The 26,313-nt window shown below is 39.0% G+C and overlaps 1 protein-coding gene across 1 annotated transcript in view; it reads right to left on the bottom strand.

Annotated features, from left to right (window-relative positions):
* Positions 1 to 5,850: 5,850 nt before the first annotated feature.
* Positions 5,851 to 26,313, bottom strand: part of LOC129513687 (ankyrin repeat domain-containing protein 26-like) — a 179,527-nt gene continuing 159,064 nt past the window's right edge. Inside the window, exons 34-38 of the mRNA XM_055331948.1 lie at positions 24,885 to 25,178; positions 23,375 to 23,589; positions 21,286 to 21,508; positions 7,044 to 7,089; positions 5,851 to 6,093 (exon numbers count right to left, since the gene is read on the bottom strand). Coding sequence (XP_055187923.1) covers positions 6,074 to 6,093; positions 7,044 to 7,089; positions 21,286 to 21,508; positions 23,375 to 23,589; positions 24,885 to 25,178 — 798 coding nt within the window. The 3' untranslated portion in view covers positions 5,851 to 6,073. The remainder of the gene's footprint in view (positions 6,094 to 7,043; positions 7,090 to 21,285; positions 21,509 to 23,374; positions 23,590 to 24,884; positions 25,179 to 26,313) is intronic.

The raw sequence follows: 26,313 nt of genomic DNA, 5'->3' as shown, positions 1-26,313 counted from the left end.
CAATCAGAGAAGGACAAACATTATATGGTCTCATTCATTTGGGGAATATAAATAATAGTGAAAGGGAATAGAGGGGAAGGGAGATGAAATGGGTAGGAAGTATCAGAAAGGGAGACAGAAGATGGAAGTCTCCTAACTCTGGGAAATGAACTAGGAGTGGTGGAAGGGGAGGAGGGCAGGCGGTGGGGGTGACTGGGTGGTGGGCACTGAGGGGGGGCAGTTGACGGGATGAGCACTAGGTGTTATTCTGTATGTTGGCAAATTGAACACCAATAAAAAATAATTATTAAAAAATAAAAGGAGTCTCTGTAGACAGCAAATAGATGGATCTTGCTTTTTTATCCAGTCTGAAACCCTGCGCCTTATGATGGGGTCATTAAGCCCATTCACGTTCAGAGTTACTATTGAAAGATATGAATTTAGTGTCATCACGATACCTATTCAGTCCCTGTTTTGTGCATTGTTTCCTTGGACTTTCTCTATTAGTCTCCCTTAGTATTTCCTGCAGAGCTGGTTTGGTGGTCACATATTAAGTTTCTGCCTGTCTAGGAAGCTCTTTATCTCCCCTTCTATCCTGAATGAGCGCCTTGTTGGATAAAGTATTCTTGGCTGCAGTTTTTTCTCATTTAGGACCCTGAATATATCCTGCCAGCCCTTTCTGGCCTGCCAGGTCTCTGTGGAGAGGTCTGCTGTTACCCTAATACTTCTCCCCATAAAAGATTTCTTGTCTCTTGCTGCTTTAAGGATCTTCTCTTTATCTTTGGAATTTGCAAGTTTCACTATTAAGTGTTGAGGTGTTGAGCAGTTTTTATTGATTTTGGGGGGGCGGGGAATCTCCCTATCTCCTGGATCTGAATACCTGTTTCCCTCTCCAAGTTAGGGAAGTTCTCAGCTGTGATTTTTCAAATACACTTCCTGGACCTCTGTCCCTTTTGGCACCCTCTGGAACCCGAATTAAACGTAGATTTTTCCTTCTAAGGCTGTCATTTATTTCCCTTAACCTATCCTCATGATCTTTTTTTTTCCCCTCAGCTTCCTTCCTTGCCATCAACCTGTCTTCTATGTCACTCACTCATTTTTCTACCTCATTAACCACTGTCATTAGGACCTCCAGTTTGGATTGCATCTCATTTAATTGATTTTATTTTTTTTTAAGATTTTATTTATGAGAGAGAGAGAGAGAGAGAAGCAGCTCCATGCAGGGAGCCCGACGTGGGGCTCGATCCTGGGTCTCCAGAATCCGGCCCTGGGCTGAAGGCGGCGTTAAACCCGAGCCACCTGGGCTGCCCATTTAATTGATTTTTAATTTCGGCCTGATGAGATCGAAATTCTGCAGTCATGAAGTCTCTTGAATCCTTTATACTTTTTTCTAGAGCCACCAGTAGCTTTATAATCGTGCTTCTGAATTGGCTTTCTGACATCGAATTATAATCCAAATTTTGTAACTCTGTGCGAGAGAGGACTGTTTCTGATTCTTCAGTGGTGAGTTTTCCTTCTAGTCATTTTGCTCAGTGTAGAGTGGCCAAAAAGAAGTTGTACTGGAAAAAGGAGAGAGAAGCAAAAAAGGGGGGCGGGGCAAAACAAACAATACAAATAACAAGGGGGAGTATCCTCTGATTCTGTATACTGTAAATCCCTCGACTTCCCCTGGAACTTTCCAGCACTGCTTGGTCAGCAACTTGTTTTTCCCCTGTCCTTCCAGCTGGTCTTCTGTGGGGGGGGGCCTGCTTCTCCCAGCAGTGCTGATTCTCAGGTGTGTGCACCTGAGGCTGCTGCTCAGCCCCTGCCAGGTGCACAGTTCAGTGGGAGCTGTTTATCCTATGAGGCCCGTGCTCAGTCCCAGGTACAAGGTGACACCAGGAGAACAACAGTGGCTGCGGCCAGCTCTTCAGCCCTGGTCCGCAGGGGCCTGGATGCTCCGGGGGGCGGGGGGCGCCTGACAGCAGGAGCGTCCTTGCTGCCCTGTGTCCTCCCCGTCTCCGCCTGTCCCGGGAGGAGCGCCGGATCCTGGCCTGTGACCCCTGCGCCCTGGGCTCCGGGGCCTGTGCCGCTGGAACTGTGCTCCTGGCCGCGCAGTGGCCACCGCCTGAGCTGCTGCCCAAGCTGCTCCCGGGGCCCCTCTGGGCGAGCTGCAGCACTTTAGAGAGCTCCACCGTGGTGTGTGGCGCCCTCCCCCCCAGGGGCGCAGTTCCTCTGTCAGTACCCCTCGGAGCCTGAGGGCATCCCCGCCCCTCCTGGAATCCTGCCTGAGCTCCCTGCAAGTACCTTTCCACACGGGAAGACTGGTAAACCTCCTGCTTCTCTGGGACTGGCCTTTCCTGTCCTGGGGTTACTTGCTGCCGGTCTGAGCGTGGCTCTTCGCGGGGCCCCCTCCCTCTTGGATGCTTTTTATTTTTTCGGTCTTCCTACCTTGATAGAGGCACTAACTCTTATCACTCTAGCATTCCAGCTGTTCTCTTTAAATCTCAGGCCGAATTCCTTGTGTTCTCTTAAATAAGTAAACTCCTTTTTATTTTAAAAGTGGTTTAAAAAAAATCCACGGATGCTACATTTGTGGTGAGCGTAGTATAATGTATACAGAAACCAAATGCCTAAGTTGTACACCTGAAACTACTGTGTTAACTATACTCAAGTAGAAAAAACTTTTAACTCCATAAAACAAAACAAAAAAACAAAAAACAAAAAACAAAAAAAATGAAAAAGGAGATATAAGAACTGATATCACAGGTATATAAGTATCACAAGAGATTACTGTGAACAATATGGCAAGCAGCCATATTGAGGAAGTCTACATGGCCAAGAACAAGGAACAGCCTTGCTCTATACTGAATATTTCTGTACCCCCACCTCCAAACTCAGGTTTTAAGTCTTAGTGTTCAATGTGATAAAATTTGAGGTGGTGGCTTTTTAGTGCCCTTATAAAGGAGGTGGGAGGGAGCTCCCTTGGCCCTGTCCCTTATGAAGATGCTGGAAGAAGACAGGCACTCATGAACCAGGAAGCAGGCCCTCACTGTACACTGAATCTGTCAGTGCCTTGATTTTGGACTTCCTAGATACCAGAACTATGAGAAATACTAAGATAGTTTATCAAGATAGCTGATCCTAAGCTCAATATGCAAAGTATATTTATTTCTACAAGCTGTAAACAGGAAATGAAATTGATTTTTAAAAATAACATTTAAAATAGGATCAAAAGTATCAAATAACTGGAAATAAATCGAAAATATATCTTGGAGGACCTTTATAAGAAAATTTTTTAAACACCAAGAGTTGAGCAATTAAAATATTGTTTGGAAAACTCAGTATTACAAATGTCTCTTCCCTTCAAAATATTTATAGATTCAATGCAATCCCAATCCAAATCTTTGCATTGTACAGCTCCATAAGTTGATTATAAAAGACCTATGAAACCCTTTCCCCCTTTATCCTTTCCATTCCCAAAGATTTCAGTTTAAAAGCACAGAAACAGAAACAAGGAGTGGTGGTGTCCCAGAGTGAGGTATTGGAGCCTGGCATAGAATTGGGAAGGCATAAATGTAGGAGTGTCACCTGAACAGTGTTAGAGCTCAAGACATAGCATCCCTGAAAGGTGAGTAACTTAGAATGAGGTATCACAGACTTCACAGGGTCAGGAGGCATCCACACAGGGAAAGAACAGCCCAGCATGGGTTTTCAGAGCCTGTTAGTGTGGCACACCATCTGCTGGAGTGGCCTGGCACAGGGTATCTCAGAAAGGAGGTGTTTATATGTCTCAAAGTACCATAAAATACTAATTAATTGTAATGCAATTAATTTTTTTCTGGAGAAAAAAACTGAAGATACTACTCCAGCGATCAACATCACCAACAAGGGGACAAATCAAAACTGTAGGTCACATGATATGATGCAATAAGAAGAGCAGAGGATAGAGGACCAGTTCAGTCGTGCTCTTGCTAAAATATATAATCTGAATTTTATCATAAGGAAACATAAAAAAAACCCACACTGAAAAGACATTCTACATTACTGGAATGAACTCTTCAAAGGATTAAAAGTCACAAAAATCAAGACTAAGAAACTGTTCTAAACTGAAAGAGACTAGACACAACATCTGAATTCAATACATGGTTTTGAATAGGACGTTCCTTGCTATGAAGGATAATACAGACAAATGTCAGAGCTTTAAAAGAATATGAGGTTTGGATAATAGAGGGGATAGTTGACATAGCAATTGCACAACTGGGTATTTACCCCATAGATACAAATGTAGTGAAATGAAGGGGCACCTGCACCCCAATGTTTATAGTAGCAATGTCCACAATACCCAAACTGTGGAAGGAGCCAAGATGTCCTTCAACAGAGGAATGGATAAAGATGTGGTATGGGACCCCTGGGTGGCTCAGCGATTGAGCGTCTGCCTTTGGCTCAGGGCATGATCCTGGGATCTGGGAAGAGTCCCATGTCCGGCTCCCTGCATGGAGCCTGCTTCTCCCCCTGCCTGTGTCTCTGCCTCTCTCTTTCTCATGAGTAAATAGATGAATTCTTTTTAAAAAAAGATGTGGTATACATTCAAAATGGAATATTACTCAGACATCAGAAAGGATGAATACCTACCACTTACATCAATGGGCATGGAACTAGAGGGTATCAGGCTGAAACAAGTCAACTGGAGAAAGACAATGATCATATGGTCTCCCTCATAGGTGGAATATAAGAAATAGTGCAAGGAGGGGAAACTGAATGGGGAAAAATCAGAGAGGAAGACAAACCATGAGAGACTCAACTCCAGAAAACATACTGAAGGTTGCTGAAAGGGAAGTGAATGGGGGGATGGGGTAAATCGGTGATGGTCATGAAGGAGGGCATGTGACGTGATGAGCACTGGGTGTTACATGCAACTGATGAATTATCAAAAACTCTGTCTGAAAACGATGACCCTTCTAAATGTTGGCAACTTGAATTTAAATTTAAAAACATAATGTATACTTAACATAGTTTGAATGGGTGTACTTATATGCCAATTTTTAAAAAACACAGTACTGTAAATGTATTTTCTCTTCCTTCTGATTTTTCTTAATAACAATTTTCTCTAGCTTACTTTATAAGGAGAATATAGTATGCAATACATATAACACACAAAACTTAGGTTAATTGACTGTTTTGGTACGATAAATATTCTGGTCAACAGTAGATTAATAGTAGTTAAGTGCCTGGGGAGTCAAAAGTTCAGAGATTTTCACACAGAGGATCAGTGCCCCTAAGCTCCACATTATTCAAGGGACAATTGTATTAGTGTTGATTTTCTGATTGGCAGGGTTGTATGGTAGCTATGTGGAATGTACTGACTTGCAGGATATAGGGGCCATAGGAATTGGGCACAATTTAACAATTTACTTCCAAACCATTCTGGAGGGAAAAGGTCATTTTCTCTATTTTTTCTTTTCTCTAATTTTAAGACTCTTCTGAAAAAGTAAATTAAAAAAAAAGATAAAAAGCCTTAGGCAAATCTTTTTCACCATGAGGAAAGAGCTATGAATAATAAGTATTTAAAATTAAAATTATACACAGGTTTTATGGCACTATAAAAATTGAAATACATACAAACATTGCTGATAGCTTTAGCAGCAGTATATCAAAATGATGTGTGTCTAAATCCATATGTCTAGTAATAAAACATGGAAAATACAAAAAAAAAAAACCTATCAATTACCAGCCCCAAAACATTATTGACAACTTGGTCTGATCTACTTGGGCAGATTGGAGCCTGTAAAACTCAATAATGCTGGTTTCCATGTACAGAATATGCTTAAAAGTTAATCCGATGCCAAGAAACATAGCTTAAAATAATATATAAACTTTCATTACACATGATATAACAAAATTTCCTTTAATAAAGATTTTTTTGTACATCAGACATTTACTGGGAAACAAAATGTTATATTAAACATTTAGGTAATAAACTTTTACTATATATCTTTCAGATCATATACTTTCTATTCAAAATCTTTACATATTCTCGTGATGGTTGCAGTACTAGATCTTGATTTACATTTGATTCGTCAGTAGGTCCTAAAGGAGAGGATCTACAGAATCCTTATTCTAATTCACGAGCAACTGAAAAAGAGAAAGAATAATATTCTTTATCTGAAATACTTTGTAGTTAACTAGAAGTTAGTAAAAAAGTTGGAATCTTCTGAGTGTTAAAAGAATGAAAAATATCTACATAGAACTACAATATAAAATACAAGATTACTATTAAATCAAGTTTGCTCACGATTGCCCATTGAATTAATTACTACTGTGGATAAATACTAGAGCTTCTGGTTTTCTCATTACAAGATGAGATTGCAAGCTGATGGCACAGTCCACCCCTGAACAATCATATACTATCAACTGAAAAATCAAACAGGCAATATTTAGAGTCAAATATACCATGACAGGTTTAAAACAAGACCTTATAAGAACACACAGAAGGGACATCCTGGTTTTCTATCAATATTGTCTGCTTTTCGGTGGAGGGAATAGGTAGGCTGATACCTGAAAGATTACTCTCTGCAAAGCACAGAGAAGGCTCATCAATGTGGCAAGAACCAAATTGATTTGGGTGTTTGTATTCCATGCTAAGAAATCTGGAATTTTACCCAATGGCAAAACCAGTGGCTGGAGATTGAAATGTCACCTGTCAAGGGACAACTATATGAACTATATAATTGCTTAACTAAGTATTACTAAGACAAGTCTGGTCTGTTTGGTCTTCTACCACTAGCAGAAACAAGAATGTGAGAACGCCCACATTTGCAGATTGACAGTTTCATAGCGATGGCACAAGTGAAGGAAGATTACAGCCAAAAGTGCTAACAGGCATACAGACTGCAGATTCTTAAAAAAGGTATGAAACACGATGACCAAATGAGGAATAAGTCTGTTATTCATTATGTTTATGTTTTACATTTTTATTAGATATATCTAGACAAAATTTTAACAAGGGGAAGGGATGCCACTTACTATTTGTGGTTTATTTCAGAAATTAATGACCATCTAAATTCGTACATTTGGCAACATACCTTCTTTTAGTTCTCTGGTTATATTGTCTTCCAATTCCTGCAGCATCTGAAATAAGTGAAACGTTACTTACAATGTTCAAGTTAAACAAGAGACATTATTGTAGGAATTTTATTTTACTTATGAAACGTGGTCTGGAAATGATACTTTTAGAGAGTAAAAGTTACAATTTGCTTAAATAGAAAGATAATCACATAAATAAATCCCTACTTATTTGAATCTGGATAACTGAGAAGAAACCTATAATGCTGTTTAGAGGAGTCTAATAAAAAGTACAATTAATATTGATCAATCGAATATACAGAATTTCTGGAGGAAGAGGACGATGGTGGAGGAATAGGAGACCTTAGTTCTGTCTGGTGTCTGGGATTCAGCTACATAGGTATCAAATCATTCTGAACACCTGTGGACGCAGACAGAGATCCATGAAAAGAATTGTTGCAATTCTACAAACAGAACAGTGACCACTTTCTGCAAGGTAGGTGTGGAGAAATGAATCACAGGCATATATCAGAAGATTAAACCAGGGGGGCAGGGAGCCTCTGGAAGCCAGAAGGCAAGTCCTGGAAAGTGATATAGCAGCAGAGTGCACAACCAAAACTTTTAAGACGTCTGTTCCAGTTAGGACATCCCTGTCTGAAAGGTGCTCAGGTGGCAACGCGGGGGGCAGCATCCTAAGTGGGACGGACAGTGTGGTCTCAGGATCCCTGCGGGGGGTCACAGAGAGAATGGGGGCAGCGCCTGAGTATGGCAGTTGCTAAGGCATTTGAGCGGGGAAGCCAGTTGCAATCAGTGAGCCCAGGAGTGGGCATTCAGCTCAGTGTTGCCATAAACCCCAAACCGAGAACAGTCAGGTGATGACTCTCTAGCAAGTGGCAAAACTGGGCAAGACCTCCTCCTTCTCCCTGGAGGCACACCGTGAATGGGGGCTACAGGAGTCTGCAAAGTTTGGAAAATCGAAAAGGGGTCTGTGCTTGAGATAAAAATGCTTGGTCACAGGCTGGGTGAATACAGAGTGCAGACAGAAACCAGGGAGACACAGTAGGGAGTGAGATCTTTCTATTCCAGGGCTGGAGATTAGGAGGCCGTCATTTTCATTCTCATCCTCTAAAGCTGCCCAGAGAGGCTTCAGGGAACAAAAGCCACAGAGAGCAATCTGGAGCTGCTTACCTGGCCTGCCCCTGGCAAGGGTGGTGCAATCCCACCCTAAGCAAAGACACCTAAGAATCAGTGCAACAGGCCTCTCCCTCAGGAGGTCAGCAACAACATCCTGCCTGCTAAGACCAACTTTACTCTTCATCCAGAGCTGCAGAACTCCAGTGCTAGGGGCAAACAGTATATAGAACTCATGGCTATTTCTCATGACTCCTTAGTCTATTTTAATGTTCTTTTTGCTTTCAACCAATTTCTTCGTTTATCAACTCTTACAATTTACCTTTTTACACTTGCATTCAATCCTTTCACTGCTTTTAATATTATTCCTGTATATATTGAAGTTTTTCTTTCTGTACCATTTCAGGAAGCAGTTCCTTCTAAGAAATAGACTAAAGTACAACCAGAATCTACTATACTGCTCTATTCTCTTCATCTGTCTGATTATATTATTTTTAAAATCTGTCATTTCATATTTACAGTTACATTCTATCTCCTTTTATTGCATTTAATTTTATTTTTGCATATAATGAAGTTTTTCATTCTTTACAATTTTGGGATGTAGTTTCTTCTAAAAAACAAACCAAAATATACTTAGGATATAGTATACTGCTCTGTTCTGTTCAACTGGCTGATAATATCTTTTATTTTGACTTTTAATTCCCATTTTTACACTTACATTCTATCCATTCATTGTATTTAATTTTATTTTTGTATATATACAAGGTTTTCTCTTAACCATTTGGGGATGCAATTTCCTAACAAAAAGACCAAAATTCACATAGGATCCAGTGTACTGCTCTGCTCTCTTCATCTCTCTAATTCTATTATCTCCTTTGTTAACCTTTAAAATTGGCTTCAGGTCTCTTCTGATTTGTTTAGTGTATTTCTCTGGGGTCATTCTTGATATTTTTCTATTCTGTTCCTTCATTCATTTATTCCTCTCTGGACAGAATGACAAGATGGAAATACTGCAACAAAGAACGAGAGGTAGTACTGACTGCCCGGAACCTAATCAGCATGGATAGAAGGAAGAGGCTGGAGCGAGAGTTCAGAATAATGACCATCAAGATAATAGCTGGGCTTAAAAAACGCACAGAGGACACTAGAGAATGCCTTTCTGGAGAAATAAAACAACTGATATCTAATCAAGTTGAAATTAAAAAAAAAGGCTAATCTTAGTGAGATGCAATAAAAAATGAAGGTTCTAACTGCTAGGATAAATGAGGCTTCACAGAGAAGTAGTGATATAGAAGACAAAACAATGGAGAATAAAGAAGCTGAGGAAAAGTGAGAGAAACAACCACTGGACTGTGACAGGAGAATTTGAGAGATGAGTCGTACCACACAGCAAAACAATGTTAGAAAAATGGGGATCCCAGAGAAAGAGGGGAAGGAGGGGGCAGAAGGCATATTTGAGCAAATTATAGCAGAGATCTTCCCTCATCTGGGGAAAGAAACAGGCACTCAAGTGCCAGGAGGCACAGAGAACCTTCCTCAAAATCAATAAAAAACAGGTCAATATCTCAACATATAATAGCAAAGCTTGAAAATTTCAGACACAAAGAGAAAATCCTGAAAGCAGCTTGGAACATGAGGCCCTGAACCAAGAAGGAGAGAAATATTCAACTGGCAGCAGATCTATCCAGAGACCTAGCAGGCCAGAGAGAGCTGGCATGATATACTCAGGGTGCTCAATGAGAAGAATCTACAGCCAAGAATTTTATCCAGCAAGGCTCTCTCTCATTCAAAATACAAGGGGAGATAAAAAGCTTCCAGGACAAATAGAAACTAAAAGAATTTGTGATCCCTAAAACAGCCCTGCAAGAAGTGGTAAAGGGGAACCTTTAAGCAAACAGAGAGCCCAAAACTAACACAGACCAGAAAGGAACAGACACAGTACACCAAAACACGGACTTTACATGTAATACAATGGCACTACATCCATATCCTTCAATCGTTACTCTGAATGTAAACAAGCCAAATGCCCCAACCAAAACTCACAGGGTATCCCAGTGGATTAAAAAAAAAAAAAAAAAAAAAAAAAAGCAAGACCCTTCGATATGCTATCTGCAAGAGACTCATTTTAGACACAAAGACAACCCAGATTGAAGGTGAGGGGGTGGAAAACCATTTTGTCATATTAAAGGACATTAAAAAAAAAACTGGAGTGGCAATCTTGATATCAGACAAGTTGGATTTTAAACCAAAGACTGCATTAAGAGATGAAGACAGCTGCTATGCCATAATTAAAGGGTCTATCCAAAGAGAAAATTGAACAACTATAAGTTTTAATGCCTCTAAGGTAGGATCAGCCAACTATATAAACCAATTTTCTGTTAAGATTTAACTAATTTATTTGACACAGAGAGAGGACAGAAGCAGGGGCAGCAGGAGAGGGAGAAGCAGACTCCCCACTGAACAGGGAGCCTGATGAGGGCTTGATCCCAGGACCCTGAGAACATGACCTGACCAACGGCAAGGGCTTAACCGACTGAGCCACCCAGGCCACCTTATGAACCAATTAATAACAAAATTAAAGGAACACATTGATAGTCATACAATAATAGCAGGCACTTTAGCACACCACTCACTGTAACGGCCAGATCATCTAAGCAGAAGATCCACAAGGGCACAAGGGCTTTGAATGACACACTGCACAAAATGGACTTCACAGATAATTTCAGAGCATTCCATCCTATGGCAACAGAATACACATTCTTCTAGGGTGCACATGGAACATGTTCCACACTAGATCACGTACTGGGTCATAAATGACGTCTCAACTGATACCAAAAGATTGGGATCATTCCCTGCATACTTTCAGACCACAATGCTTTGAAACTGGAACTTGATCACAAGAGGAAATTTGGAAAGAATTCAAATACACAGAGGTTAAAGATGCCAGGGAATTAAAGCACAGTTTTAAAAACCTCACAGAAACGAACGAAAACGGAAACACAACTGCTCAAAACATCTGGATGCAGCTAAGGTCATCCTAAGAGGGAAGTATATAGCAATACAAGTCTTTCTCAAGAAACGAGAAAGGTCCTAAGTACACAACCTAACCTTACACCTAAAGGAGCTGGAAAAGAACAGAAGATTAAAACCTAAAACCAGCAGGAGAAGAGAATTCATAAAGATCAGAGCAGAAATCAATGAAATAGAAACCAAATGAAAAGTAGAACAGATCTATGATATCAGGAGCTGTTTCTCTGACAGAATTAATAAGATTGATAAACCCCTGGCCAGACATATCGAAAAGAGAACGGACCCAAAGAAATAAGATCGTGAATGAAAGAAGACAGATCACGACCAGCACCAGAGAAATACAGACAACTATAAGAACACATTCTGAGCAACTATATGCCAACAAACTAAGCAATCTGGAAGAAATGGATCCCTTCCTACCAAAACTGAAACAGGAAGACACAGGAAACCTGAACAGACCCATAACCAGCAAGGAAATGGGAGCAGTCATCAAATATCTGCCAACAAACAAGAGTCCAGGACCAGGTGGCTTCCCAGGAGAATTCTACCACACATTCCAGGAAGAATTAATCTATTCTTCAGAGCTGTTTATAAAAATTAGTAATGGAAGGGAAACCTTCCAGCGTTCTCTGTGAGGCCAGCATTACTCTGATCGCAAAACCAGACCAAGACCCCACCCAAAAGGAGAATTACACTCCAATATCCCTGATGAACACGGATGCCAAAATTCTCACCAAGACACTGGCTGGGAGGATTCAACAGTACATTAAAGGATTATTCACCATTTCCAAGTGGGTTTTATGCCTGGGCTGCAAGGGTGATTCGACATCTGCAGATGAATCAATGTGATACACTACAGTAATAAAAGAAAGGATAAGAACCATAGGATCCTCTCAACAGATGCAGAAAAAGCAGTTGACAAAGTGCAGCATCCTTTCCGGATCAATACTCTTCGCAGTGCAGGGCGGGGGGAGCATATCTCAATATCATAAAAGCCATCTACGAAAAGCCCAAACCCGATGCCATTCTTAATGGGGAAAAACTGAGAGCTTTGCCACTAAGGTCAGGAACATGACAGGGAGGTCCACTCTCTGGACAACCAGTGTTGTTCGACACAGCCTCAGCAATTAGACAACAAAAAGAAATAAAAAGGCATCTGAATCAGAAAAGAACTCAAACTCTCACTTTTCTCAGAGGACATGATATCCTATGTGGAAAACCCAAAAGACTCCACCCCAACATTGCTAGGACCCTTTCCTGAATTCAGCAAAGCAGCAGGATAGGAAATCCATGCACAGAAATCAGTTGCATTTCTATACACTAACAATGAGATGGAAGAAAGAGAAACTGAGGAGTCAATTCCATTGACCATTGCACCAAACACCTTAAGATACCTCAGAATAAACCCACCCAGAGAGACAAAGGATCTGTACTCTGAAGACGACAGGACATTCTGGAAAGAAATTGAGAAAGGCGTAAAGAACTGGAAAAACATTCCATGCTCATGGATTGGAAGAATTAAATATTGTTAAAATGTTTATGCTAGCTCCAGCAATCTATACATTCAATGCAATGTCTATCAAAATACTACCAACTTCTTTTCATACAGCTGGAGTAAATAATACTAAGATTTGTTTGGAACCTTAGAAGACCCGGAATAGCCAAACATATGTTGATAAAGGTAGCCAAAGCTGGTGGCATTACAAGCCGGGCTTCAAGCTCTATTGCAAAGCTGTGATCAACAAGACAGTATGGTACTGGCACAAAAGCACACATGTCGATCAATGCCCCAGAAGAGAAAATCCAGAAGTGGACCCTCAACTCTATGGTCCACTCCTCTTCAACAATATTGGAAAGAAAATCCAATGGAGACAAAGCGTTCTCTTCAACAAATGGTGTGGGAAAATCAGACCACCACATGTAGAAGAATAAAACTGGACCATTTTCTTACACCATACACAAAAATAGACTCAAAATGGATGAAACACCCAAATGTGAGATAGGAATCCATCAAAATCCTAGGGAGAACACAGCCAGCAACCTCTGTGACCTCGGCTGCAGCGACTCCTTGCTAGAACATGTCACCAGATGCCTAGATGACCTATTGGGAATTCATCAAGATAAAAAGCTTTTGCACAGCAAGGAAACAGTTGACAAAACCAAAAGACAACTGACAGAATGGGAGAAGGTGTTTGCAAATGCCTTATCAGATAAAAGGCTGGTATGCAAAGTCTATAAAGAGCTAATCAGGGATCCCTGGGTGGCGCAGTGGTTTGGCGCCTGCCTTTGGCCCAGGGCGCGATCCTGGAGACCCGGGATCAAATCCCACGTCGGGCTCCAGTGCATGGAGCCTGCTTCTCCCTCTGCCTGTGTCTCTGCCTCTCTCTCTCTCTCTGTGTGACTATCATAAATAAATTTTAAAAAAAATTTAAAAAAAAGAGCTAATCAAAGTCAACACCCAAAGAAAGATAACCCAATGAAGAAATGGGCAGAAGAAATGAAGGACATGTCTCCAAAGAAGACATACATATGGCCAACAGACACATGAAAACATGCTCAACATCAGCTGGCACCAGAGAAATACAAATCAAAACCACGGTGAGTTTCCCCCTCACGCCTTTCATAATGGAAATGACAGATATTGGCAGGAATGCAGAGAAAGGGGGATCCTCTTGTGATGTTGGTGGGAATGGAACCTGGTGCAGGTACTCTGGAAATCAGTAGCAGAGGTTCCTCAAAAAGTTCAAAAAGTTGAAAAAGGAGCTACCTATGTAACACCCAGCAATTGCGCTAGAAGGTATGAATCCCAAAGATCACTTTGGTCGGGATCCAGAGAGGCACCTGCACCCATATGTTTATACCAGTAATAGCCAAGCTGAGAGGTATGGATGTTCTTTGAAAGAGGTATGCATAAAGAAGATGTGATGTAGCTATAAATAAATAAATAAATAAACAAACAAACAAACAAATAAATAAATAATCGATCATATTTATTTATTAGACAGAGAGAGAGAGGGAGGGAGAGAGAGAACAGAATATTACTCAGCCAATAAGTAATGAAATCTTTGGACCTTTGGGTGGCTCAGTGGCTGAGAGTAGGCCTTTGGCTCAGGGCATGATATAATATATATATATCATAACATTATAAGCTAATTAATTGAATTTAAATAAAAAATAATATAGAAACCAATGGAGCTAGGAATGTCAAATAAAAGAATATACATAACTTCTGAAGGATCCTGTTTGATCTTACTGTTACAAAAAGTGTAAACAAGAGTCATTTTACACTTCAATACTTTGTGATTTTCAGAAAAAGTGCCCTTTATGAGAATTTAATCAGTTTAATAAATTATTCCTCAGAATGAGCTTTCCACTTTTGCACTTTTAGAAAAACAAAATCTTAAGGTATGTTGTATGCTCTATTTTTCAGCACAGACTCTTAAATACATAAAACAATGGAAGTGGGACTACATAAAGTTATGTGGAAATTCTGCTGGCAATATTGAGTAAAACTATTTTGTTATCTATATGATGACTGATGTACTTCTTTTCATGTGAACACAGAGATTTCAGAAAATCTGCTTCAGGAAAGGAAAAAATATAAGCTAGCACCAGTTTTCCAACTTAGTTTCGCATTGATAAGTTTCTAGAATTAGAAACAAGGAAAAGAAATTTTAACTGTAACTTTGTTTCCTTTCTATGAATTAGGACCAATTTTTGAAACACCTGACTTACTATAGTTATCATAATCTACTTAATTTTGAAATATTTGGGAATATTTCAAACTACAGTTGACCTTTGAGCAACACAGTGGTTAGGTGCACTTACCCCCGTGCAGTCAAAACTCTGTATAATTTCTGATTCTCCCAAAATTTAATTACTAATAGCCTACTGGTGATGGGAAGCCTTACCAATAACACAGTCCATTAACACATGGTTTGTACATTACATGTGTTATATAATATATTCTTAAAATAAAGTAAGCTAGAGAAAAAAAAGGTTATTGAGAAAAACATAAGAGAAAATACAGTACAACACAACAGCCAAGAAAGTCCATGTGTAGGCAAACTAGACCTGAAGCTTCAATTCCATGTTGGTCAAGGATCAAATGTGCATTACAAATATTCCCATCTAGAATGCTCTTATTTCTTATAAAAGGTATCCTCTCATTGAATTCCCAAAATAGGGTCTAAATACGGTACTAAGTGGTGCCTAGGTGGCCCAGTCATTTAAGTGCCTGCCTTCATTTCCTTAAGGAACGATCAACGTAATGTAATTATCTTTTCCCCAAGTCTTTTCCTAAATACTTGCTTCTGTGACCCTGGTTTATTTCCAGGTGAGAATTGAGTTAGATGGTAGAAATAGCTTGAAATCCATTAATAAAGAGAACATATTTGCAATTTTATTTATACTTTTCCATTTATCAAAAACATAGGAGGGTAAGAAAATTATACACATAAAAACAACGTATCAGCAAATTTAATTCGAAGACTCATTAATTAGAAGGATTTTCTCATAACAGCTGGTTTCCAAACTACCAATCATAGAAATCTAAGGTTCCATTGGGGATACTGTAGGATTTGAGGGACAAAAGTCTACAGCTGTAGTCTCATCTCTCTTTTAGCTACACAGCTCCACTTGTCTCGGTTTTGTATAATACAGTTTAATGCAAAAACAAAAAAAGCAAAACAAAACATATTAAGTTCCATTCTTTGAAAAAAAAAAAATTCCAAAAGGTATCAAAGTCACTAATTTAGTCAAAGTCCCTAATTTTACATAAGAGACAAGAAGGCCTCAGAAAGATTGCAGTTTGCCTCAGGTCAAAAGACCAAAGAATTGCAGGCCAGGAATGTGCTTTAGGTCCTCCTGAGCAGAGAGTTTTTATCCCAGTTTCTTCATCATCTTTAGGAAAAAATACCTACATTTTTAACTATAACTGACTGAAAATGAACACATAAAAGTTTGTCATGTGGCTCAATAATGTCTAGGCATGAGGCACAAAAGAGCTTTCTAATTAAATTATAAATTTTAAAGTCTAAAGTGTAATTTAATTTATAAATTTTAAAGTTTTATGAATAAAAATACAGCAATGCAAATGATATTAACTCCTATTAGGAACAGTTAATAGACTGCATTTATAAGCACAAATTTTTTAAACCACAAGACACGGAACTTGAAGGAGAAAATCTTTAGTTGAACCAAAGAGGCTGAAATGGAGGAAACTCTTCCTGGAAAGAATTATTCTTTTCCTCCAGATAAAACTTGGTTTACCAAAATCAGTCAACAAATGAGTTATCTATGTTGTGGATTATTAAACACAAAACAGATTTCTCTTTACCACCTAGTATGCTCTGTCCAACCTCTCATCATTATGAGAGTTGGTATGTACAAAAGACAGGACTAACTTTAATTTAAATCCAGTCAGAAATTAGAGGTAAACCATCATTACCCACAAGTGGACTTATCTCTACCTTCCTCACAGCAGGAAGGGAGATTTACCTAATGAGTGAATTGGGGAGAAGGCACTAGGCAGTGCTTATGAGATTCCAAATCTCTTTTTGGAAAAGATGTGCTCACCCATGGTAACATGAATTCAGGTCTGCTCTCATCTTCGTGGGATGGGCATCAAACATTGGTTTCCTCCATTTACAACTGTGTGGGGAAGTGCCTAATTTGGGATAAAGAATTGGGAAGCCCACTGTGGCTACATACCCACCCAAACCACATCCTCCAATCCATTAGCATGTATTAGTAACAAAGCTACTAAGTTTAACTCCATCTGCCTGACTCCTGTGCTCTGAACTCAGAAAAAGAAGAGCACTGTCATCTGCCACCTACCCCACCACAGCTCCAATGAGAGAAATGACCAGACAATACTTTGAAAAATGTTTCTTCTTGCTTGGCTTTATAACTAACATTCATTGTTCAAAGCAACACATTTTGAAGAGGGAAAAGTTGGAAAGACAATTTTAGAAACAGAGAAAGACAAAACGAGGAGACAGAGGAGTATGTTCCAAATGAAAGAACAAGGCCACGAGACAAAACATCAGAAAAATAACGAAATGAAACAGAGATAAGGAGTCGGCCTGATAAAGAATTCAAAGTAATGGTCACAGAGATGCTCAGCAAACTTGGAAGAATGGACAGATTCAGTGAGAACTTTAACAAAGAGAAAATATACAAAAGAACCAATTAGGGCTGCAGAATACAATAACTGAAATGAAAAATACACCAGACACAATCAACAGCAGATTAAAAGATGTGAAGAACAGATCAGCAATCTGCAAGAAAGGGTAGTAAAAAATCATCCAAGCTGAAAAGCAAAAAGAAGAAAGAATTTGAAAAATTAAGATACAGGGACCTCTGGAACAGCATCAAGTGTAATAAAACTCACATTAGAGAGGTCCCAGAAAAAGAAGAGAGAAAAGGGTGAAGTACTTATTTGAAGAAAGAATACCTAAAAACTTCCCTTACCTGGGGAAGAAACAGACCTCCAGGCCCAGGAAGCACTGCCAGTCCCAAATAAAAGGAACCCAAAGAGTTTCACACCAAGACACATAATAACAAGTCAAAAATTAAAGAGAAAAGGAGAATCTTAAAAGCAGAAAAAAAAAAGAAAAGAAAAGCAATTAGTTATATAAAAGCGAACCACTACAGGGATATCAGTGGGTTTTTCAGCCGAAATTGTGGCATGCACCCTGGAAAACTGTGTGGAGGTTCCTCAAAGAGTTAAAAATAGATCTGCCCTACGACCCAGCAATTGCTGGGGATTTACCCCAAAGATACAGATGCGGTGAAACGCCAGGACACCTGCACCTCGAAGTGTATAGCAGCAATGTCCACAATAGCCAAACTGTGGAAGGAGCCTCGGTGTCCATCGAAAGATGAATGGATAAAGAAGATGTGGTCTATGTATACAATGGAATATTACTCAGCCATTAGAAACGACAAATACCCACCGTTTGCTTCGACGTGGAGGGACCTCAAGAGTATTGTGCTGAGTGAAATAAGTCCATCCGAGAAGGACAAACATTATAATGGTCTCATTCATTTGGGGAATATAAAAATTAGTGAAAGGGAATAAAGGGAAAGGAGAGAAAATGAGTGAAAATATCGGTGAGGGTGACAAAACATGAGAGACACCTAACTCTGGGAAATGAACTAGGGGTGGTAGAAGGGGAGGAGGGCAGGGGGTGGGGGTGAATGGGTGACGGGCACTGAGGGGGGCACTTGATGGGATGAGCACTGGTTGTTATTCTGTATGTTGGCAAATTGAACACCAATAAAAAATAAATTTATTATTTAAAAAGAAAGTTAAAAAAAAAAGAAATTGTGGCATGATATTTTCCAAGTGCTAAGAGGAAAAAACCTAGGATATTTTTGGCAAGGTTTATAATTCAGAACTGAAAGAAAGATAAAGAGTTTCCAAGAGAAACAAGACTTAAAGAAGTTCATCACCACTAAATAGGCCTTATAAGAGATGTTAAAAGACTTCTTTAATCAGAAAAGGCCAGGGTACCTGGACGGCTGTTGGTGAAGAGTCTCCCAGGACCCTGGGATCAAGCTCTGTAAGGGACTCCCTGTTCCCTGCTCAGAGAGGAGCCTGCTTCTTCCTCTCCCTCTGCCCCTCCTTCCCCTTCACTTGTGTTCTCACTCACTCTGCTCTCAAAGAAAGAAAGAAAGAAAGAAAGAAAGAAAGAAAGAAAGAAAGAAAGAACGACCATAACTAGAAATAATAATGAGACAGTTTTATCGTAAAAGCAAACATACAGTAAAGGTAATAGACCATTTTTATAAAGCCAGTATGAGGGTTACAAGACAAAAGTAATAATATCAATTATATCTACAGTAACTAGTTAAGGGATACACAAAATACAAAGGTGTAAACTATGACATCAAATTTATAAAACGGATCCCTGGGTGGCGCAGCGGTTTGGCGCCTGCCTTTGGCCCAGGGCGCGATCCTGGAGACCCGGGATTGAATCCCACATCGGGCTCCCGGTGCATGGAGCCTGCTTCTCCCTCTGCCTATGTCTCTGCCTCTCTCTCTTTCTCTCTCTGTGACTATCATAAATAAATAAAAATTTTAAAAATTTTTTAAAAAAATTTATAAAACAAGGCAGGGTGTAAAAATGCAGTGTTTTTAAAATCTGTTTGAACTGAAGTAACCATCAACTTAAAAGAGACTGCTATACATACACAGGATGTTATATATGAACTTCATGGTAATCACAAACCAAATATTTATAACAGATACACAAAAGGAAGAAAAGCATCCAAACATAATACAAAAGTCATCGAATCAGAAGAGAATAGAGGAAGAAAACAAGGAAGTCGAATGAAAAAACAAGACTAAGGCTTCATTTAACATGAGTCTATGCTACATTTTTCTACATTAATAAAACCATGAATATACTATCAAAATCATAAGCCTAATGTGCATTGATTGAAATGGGTATTTTAACAACAATGATACACAATGGAAATGAGTTGTTATTAAAGGCTCCCTATCACTGCCATCTTAGTCATCAATCATTCAAGTGATGGCATCAAGGCAAATATATGTGAATTTCATTTGAAATATCCAATTATTTGTGGGATGCCTGCGTGGCTCAGTCAGTTAAGTGTCAGAATTTTGATTTTGGCCCAGGTCATGATCTTAGGGTCATGAGATCCGGCTCCACTCTGAGCATGGAGCCTGCCTAAGAGTCTCTCTTCTCTCTTTCCCATTGCCCTTTACCACCTGCTTGCTTTCCTTCATTTTCTCTCTCTCTCTCTCAAAAAAAAAAAAAAAAGAATCAAATATTTCCTTGACTTATTTAGAAAATCTCTACAGTTGCGCAGCAAGCCATTTTATGAAAATTGAAATAGAAGTAATAGAAGTTAAAAAAAAAAAGTGTTATAAGAAAGCAATTAGGGATGTGCTCTCATGTAAGAAAATGCCAAAACTGGGATCCCTGGGTGGCGCAGCGGTTTAGTGCCTGCCTTTGGCCCAGGGCGCGATCCTGGAGACCCGGGATTGAATCCCACATCGGGCTCCCGGTGCATGGAGCCTGCTTCTCCCGTTGCCTGTGTCTCTGCCTCCCTCTCTCTCTCTCTCTCTGTGACTATCATAAAATAAATAAAAATTTAAAAAAAATGCCAAAACTTACAACTTTTTTTAAACTGTTTTATTTATTCATAAAAAGTACAGAGAGAGAAGCACAGACATAGGCAGAGGGAGAAGCAGGCTCCCTGTGGGGATCCTGTTGCGGGACTCAAACCCAGGACCCCTGGATCATGACCTGAGCCAAAGGCAGATAGATGCTCAACCACTGAGTCACACAGGTGCCCCAAAAACATTGAACTTAAAAAGAAAAATCAATCTCTTTAGTGTTACAAGTTTATTTAATTCATAAAAAGGACTTAACCGTGGAATCATTAAAATAATAAATATCTCTACATGGTTAAGCGTTTGGATTCTAATCATTCACTTATGCATAGGGGTGGAAAACTGGGTTACAGCAAACTTTAAACATATTATAAACTATTGCTAATCAGAGAATAAGTCAAAGCATCTAAGTGTACTTTGGGTTAGTAGGTAATAATATTTACTTTCCAAAATCCTATTTAACATAGCTTTTCAAGAAAATGGGTCTGTTTGGGGGTGCCTGGGTAACTCAGTTGGTTAAGCATCCAACTCTTGATTCCAGCTCAGATCATCATCTTGGAGTCATGGGATCAAGCCCTGAGTCAGGCTCCACACTCAGTGGGAAGCCTGCTTGAGATTCTCCCCCTCTCTCTACTCTCTCCACCTCTCTCCCTACTCGTGGGCACACTCTCTTCTCTCTCAGATACATAAAATCTTTAAAAAATAAGATAAAATGTGTCAGTTTAGTTGTACTTATTAAATAAAGTTAATAATAGGTATCTCTTGAAAATAAGAGCTCCAGAAGTTAAAAAAAAATACCATAAAATTTCTGTCCCATTTCCTTATTAGCACAAACCAGTATAACTTTTACTTAATGAGTATTATTCAGTTAACTCAGAATTTCACCAAATTAAAAACAAAAATTTTATTGGAAATCTGAAACTCAAGAAAAGAAAGATAATATAACTAACCTTGATCAAGTGAGTTTCAATGCTGCTAACTGAAGTCTGCGGCCTTGAGGTAGGAATCATTACATTTTCTCTTGGAGTAACATTTCCATCCAGCAGTAAACTACTAGTCAAATTTCCAACATAAGGCCCTTCCAAGACTGGTCCCATATTAAGAGTGCTGTGGAAAGGTCTGTTCTGCTGTCTCTCCACCAGATATCTGGTATCTTCCAGCCTCTCATTAGTCCTGTGAAGATTACACAACACAAGTGCTTAGTATTTCATTTCTACCCAAATCATTCCTGCATGACCTGCATTTTTTTTTAAGTTTCCATAACAGCAAACACAGTGTGCCAGTACACAGTGTTTTAACACTGAAAATGTGACAGAGCAGAGCTACTATATATACTTATAGGTTTAAAATTATTCCAAAGGAGTATATATGATTCCAGGGATAACTAACTAACAAGAAATTCAAATTAGGTGAGGGAAAGAAATGGCTGACAGTGATGTACACGGATTGACAGGTAATACAGGTAATACTTGCTACCTTCTGGAATGGCTGTAATTACAAGATTCTGGAGAATGCTGTTACACATATTTGTATTTAGTAAACCAATTCAGAGACATAAAAATAAACCATCCCTCAAAGACATTTTCAAGGATGTGCTTTCACCACTCTTGTACATTTTACTCATTGCCTCAGAGAAACTGAGGGTTTCGCACCGAGGAATACCTCAGACCAACAACCTCTAGGGGCCAGGTAGATGGCAGAGCAGTGATCAGAAGGACTGAAACAGCTCCAGAGGCAATTAGCTGATAACACACTTACCAAGGCCCTGGAAGTAGAATCTGCCCTTTTTGTCTTCCACACACCCCCTCATGCCCACCATGATGCTATTTTTAGCCACGTTGGGATTTATACTGCCTTTCACCCCAATGTGAATCTTTCTCTATTTCACATGTATACTTTTATATAAAGTAGAAAACCTACAAAGGTTTCCCCCACCCTCAGGCTCTCTAGTGATAATACCAAAGACATAATCAAGAAAGTTAATTTACCAACCTGCCAGGATGTACAGTATTGGCACTTGATCTTTTGAGTTAAAGATGTAACCTTCCAAAAATGAACTCATTAATATTTCTATTTAGGGTAATTCTGACAAAAAATTTTATAGTTATATGCTGTCTAAATACCCACTATTTGCTTCAACGTGGATGGAACTGGAGGGTATTATGCTGAGTGAAATAAATCAATCGGAAAAGGACAAACATTATATGGTCTCATTCATTTAGGGAATATAAAAATTAGTGAAAGGGAATAAAGGGAAAGGAGTGAAAATATCAGTGAGGGTGACAAAACATGAGACACACCTAACTCTGGGGAACAAACAAGGGATGGTGGAAAGGGAGGTGGGCAAGGGGGTTGGGGTGACTGGGTGATGGGCACTGAGGGGGGCACTGGGGCGGGATGAGCACTGGTTGTTACGCAATATGTTGGCAAATTGAACTCCAATAAAAAATTAAAAAAAAACTTTTAAGTAGGGTTGTAAAGATGCAGGTATGTGAATCTGCTTTTTCCACTATAAATTTTATGAAGTTTAAATATAGATACGTATTCCCAATGAAAATTTAGTATTCTAATTGAAATATACCATAATTGTAAAATACATGCCGGATTTTTAAGATTTCAAATGAAAAAAAACTGAAATATCTCAGTAATAATTTTATATTGATCACAAGTTAAAAGGATGTTTTTTGATGTATTGTGTTCAATAAAATATATCAACTTTAAAAAAGTAATATGCTGTCTAAATTATAAAGTTTTAAACAATTAGTTTCTAAAGGCAACAAGATAGAGTAACTGAAAATATTAACGGGAAAAAGTAAAATCATATAAACCACCCCCCCCCCAAAAAAAAAAGAGGAGAGAGGCAAACGATCCTGGATGAACATAAAATGGTAAGTTTATTTACAAACGTTATTTTCCAAATTATACTATCCAGTTGGCTTTCACTTCCTACTAATCTCATGAACCCATCTCCATAAAAATTATGTTTTAGAGGCAAATCAATAAGCTAAATCTATTTTCATTGATTCTGTTTTAACTTACTTGCTCAGTTTTTTTGTCAATGACATTCGCATTTCTGATTCTTCTAGGTAGAGTTGCCTGTACTTTTCCAATTCTATTTTAAGTTCTTGAGAATTTCTTATTTTGGATTGAAGTTCAGATTCCAGCTCTTTAATTCTGAGTGCCACTTGACTTCTTATTGAAGCATCATGACTTGCTCTTAACTGCTCTAAGTTTTCTTGAGATGCTGCTCGTCTCTAAAGCAAATTAAAGGACAGTTTTAAAACAGCTAAAACTTGAGTAATTATAGTATATTTCTTTCCTTTAATTGGGAGTCAATGATTCAGAGAGCAATTTTAAATGTGTAAAAAAAGCTGAAGTGTAAAATATTTATCATCAGTGTCACCTGAATTAAATCTGAATGATAAAAATAAAGTTTAATCATTCTTATATTAGTACTCATGCAATCTGATACTTCAAAGAACAAATCAATTAAAAATTTTAAAAAGTGCATAATACGACTTGAGAATAACCCGTTTCTTGATTTCTGCTCAGAGCATGTTCTCAGTCAGAGGTCCTGAGGCCAAGCCCTGTGTCGCACCCAGTATGGAAGTCTACCCAGGATTCATTCATATTCTCTCTCTCTCTCTCTCTCCCCCCACCCGCCATTCCCCTGCTCATGTTCAAAAAATAAATAAGGAAATAAAAAAATAAATGAAATCTTCAAGAAGGAAGAATAACCCAGGAATGGAACATGGAGCCCAATGCAGGGCTTGATTTCACAAACCTGAGACCAAGACCTTGAGCTGAGATCAAGAGTCTGCTGCTTAACCAACTGACCCACCCAGATACTCCATGGTAAAAGTTTTATTTTTTAAAATTTATTTATTTTTAAAGATTTTATTTTATTTATTCATGAGAGCCACAGTGGGGGTGGGCAGAGACACGGGCAGAGAAGAAGCAGGCTCCACACTGGGAGCCCGATGTGGGACTTGATCCCGGGATTCCAGGATCACGCCCTGGGCCAAAGGCAGGTGCTAAAACTACTGGGCCACCCAGGAATCCCCACGGTAAAAGTTTTAAATCACAATTTTTTCTTTTCCTCTTAATAGTCTTGTTTCAGGGGATCCCTGGGTGGTCCAGCGGTTTAGCACCTGCCTGCGGCCCAGGGTGTGACCCTGGAGTCCCAGGATCAAGTCCCACATCAGGCTCCCTGCATGGAGCCTGCTTCTCCCTCTGCCTGTGTCTCTGCTTCTCTCTTCCTCTCTATGTGTATCTCCTGAATACATAAATAAAATCTTAAAAAAATAGTCTTGTTTCATACATACTGGTCATAAAAATAAAATGATTCTCTCCTGAGAGTCATTCTGAAAGATCAATTTAGTGAGAATAATGATGAAAACTGAAATCTTTACAGGGAGGAACGAATGCCTCCAGAAATATACCAAACAGATTGCTGTAAAGGAAGCAGAGGAAACATACACAATGCATATAACCAAAGTGTAATTTGTAATGAAATAAATGAAAGCATATCACAGATCAATAAACTAACCTGTAAAAATAGATTGACTTCTTTTAATCTTTCTTCTACAATCAATCTTGCTCTCTGGTCAATCTCCCATTTATAATACTTTTCTACTTGACTGCCTTCTACCACATTAACTTCTGCATGACTTCTGAGGTTTACTACTTCTTCTTCCAACTTCTTTTTAATCTGTTTTAGTTTCTCACATTCCCTCTCTGTTGCTTTCATAGATAATAACTCCTGTTGAAGAACTTGATTTTTTGCATCCAGGTGTAGACATCTTAAAGATTCAGTTTCCAATCTTGCTCTAAGATCACCAATCTGCATGAATAGAACAATACAGTTTGGAAGTGGAGTGAAATTAGTTTAACCACAACTATAACCAACATTTTAAAAAACATTTTATTTTTAAGTCTCTGCACTGAACCTAGGCTCAAATTCATAACGTCAAGATCAAGAGTCATATGCTCTACTGACTGAGTCAGCCAGGTGCTCCCATTTTAAAATAAATTCATTTGCAATAAAATATAATCTATGTTATAGTAGAGTCTTAGAATGTGGAACCCTGAAGCACTTAGAAAATTAAGAACAAAGTTAAAACCACTAGGAGTTACTAAAAAAGATCTATGCTATCATTGTCTTTGCCACACAACATTTGTACTTCATTTTATGCTTTTATTTTTCTATGACTGCTTCAGATCTTTCTTCCATAAAATAACTGTAAGTCACTTCTTAGTATAAAGTCTCTTATATAGGCAAACTGAATTCAAATAAAATTTTAAAAAAGAAAAGAAAGTCTTTTGCCCCTTCCCCCATCCTAACACACCATAATTTTTAAAAATTATTTATTCAAGAGACACAGAGAGAGAGAGGCAGAGATATAGGCAGAGATATAGGCAGAGGGACAAGCTCCACAGGGTGCCCAATGAAGGACTCGATCCCAAGACCCTTGGATCATGCCCTGAACCAAAGACAGATACTCAAACCACTGAGCCACTCGGGTGTCCCAATGAATACTCTCATTAATTTTTAAGAAGTTTTAGTCATATCACATTGACTTATGTAGGTCTGAACCAATAAATGCTTCCTAAGAGAAGACTTTGAAAATAAGACTCTGGGGATCCCTGGGTGGCGCAGCGGTTTGGCGCCTGCCTTTGGCCCAGGGCGCGATCCTGGAGACCCGGGATCGAGTCCCACATCGGGCTCCCGGTGCATGGAGCCTGCTTCTCCCTCTGCCTGTGTCTCTGCCTCTCTCTCTCCTCTCTGTGTATTCTCATGAATAAATAAATAAAACCTTTAAAAAAAAAAAAAAAAGAAAAGAAAAGAAAATAAGACTCTAATTATTGAATCTATAAATACTGATTCTAAGCCACAAGCCTTTTTCTGAATTACAAATGATTTACATTAATTTGAATTGCATTCCCAGGAGAAATGATTCTCAGGATTAAGAAACCAC

Source organism: Nyctereutes procyonoides, unplaced genomic scaffold (genome assembly GCF_905146905.1).
Source record: "Nyctereutes procyonoides isolate TBG_1078 unplaced genomic scaffold, NYPRO_anot_genome, whole genome shotgun sequence".
Lineage (NCBI taxonomy): Eukaryota > Metazoa > Chordata > Mammalia > Carnivora > Canidae > Nyctereutes > Nyctereutes procyonoides.
The sequence above is the reverse complement of the archived record's forward strand: the minus strand, read 5'-3'. Positions and strand labels throughout refer to the sequence as shown.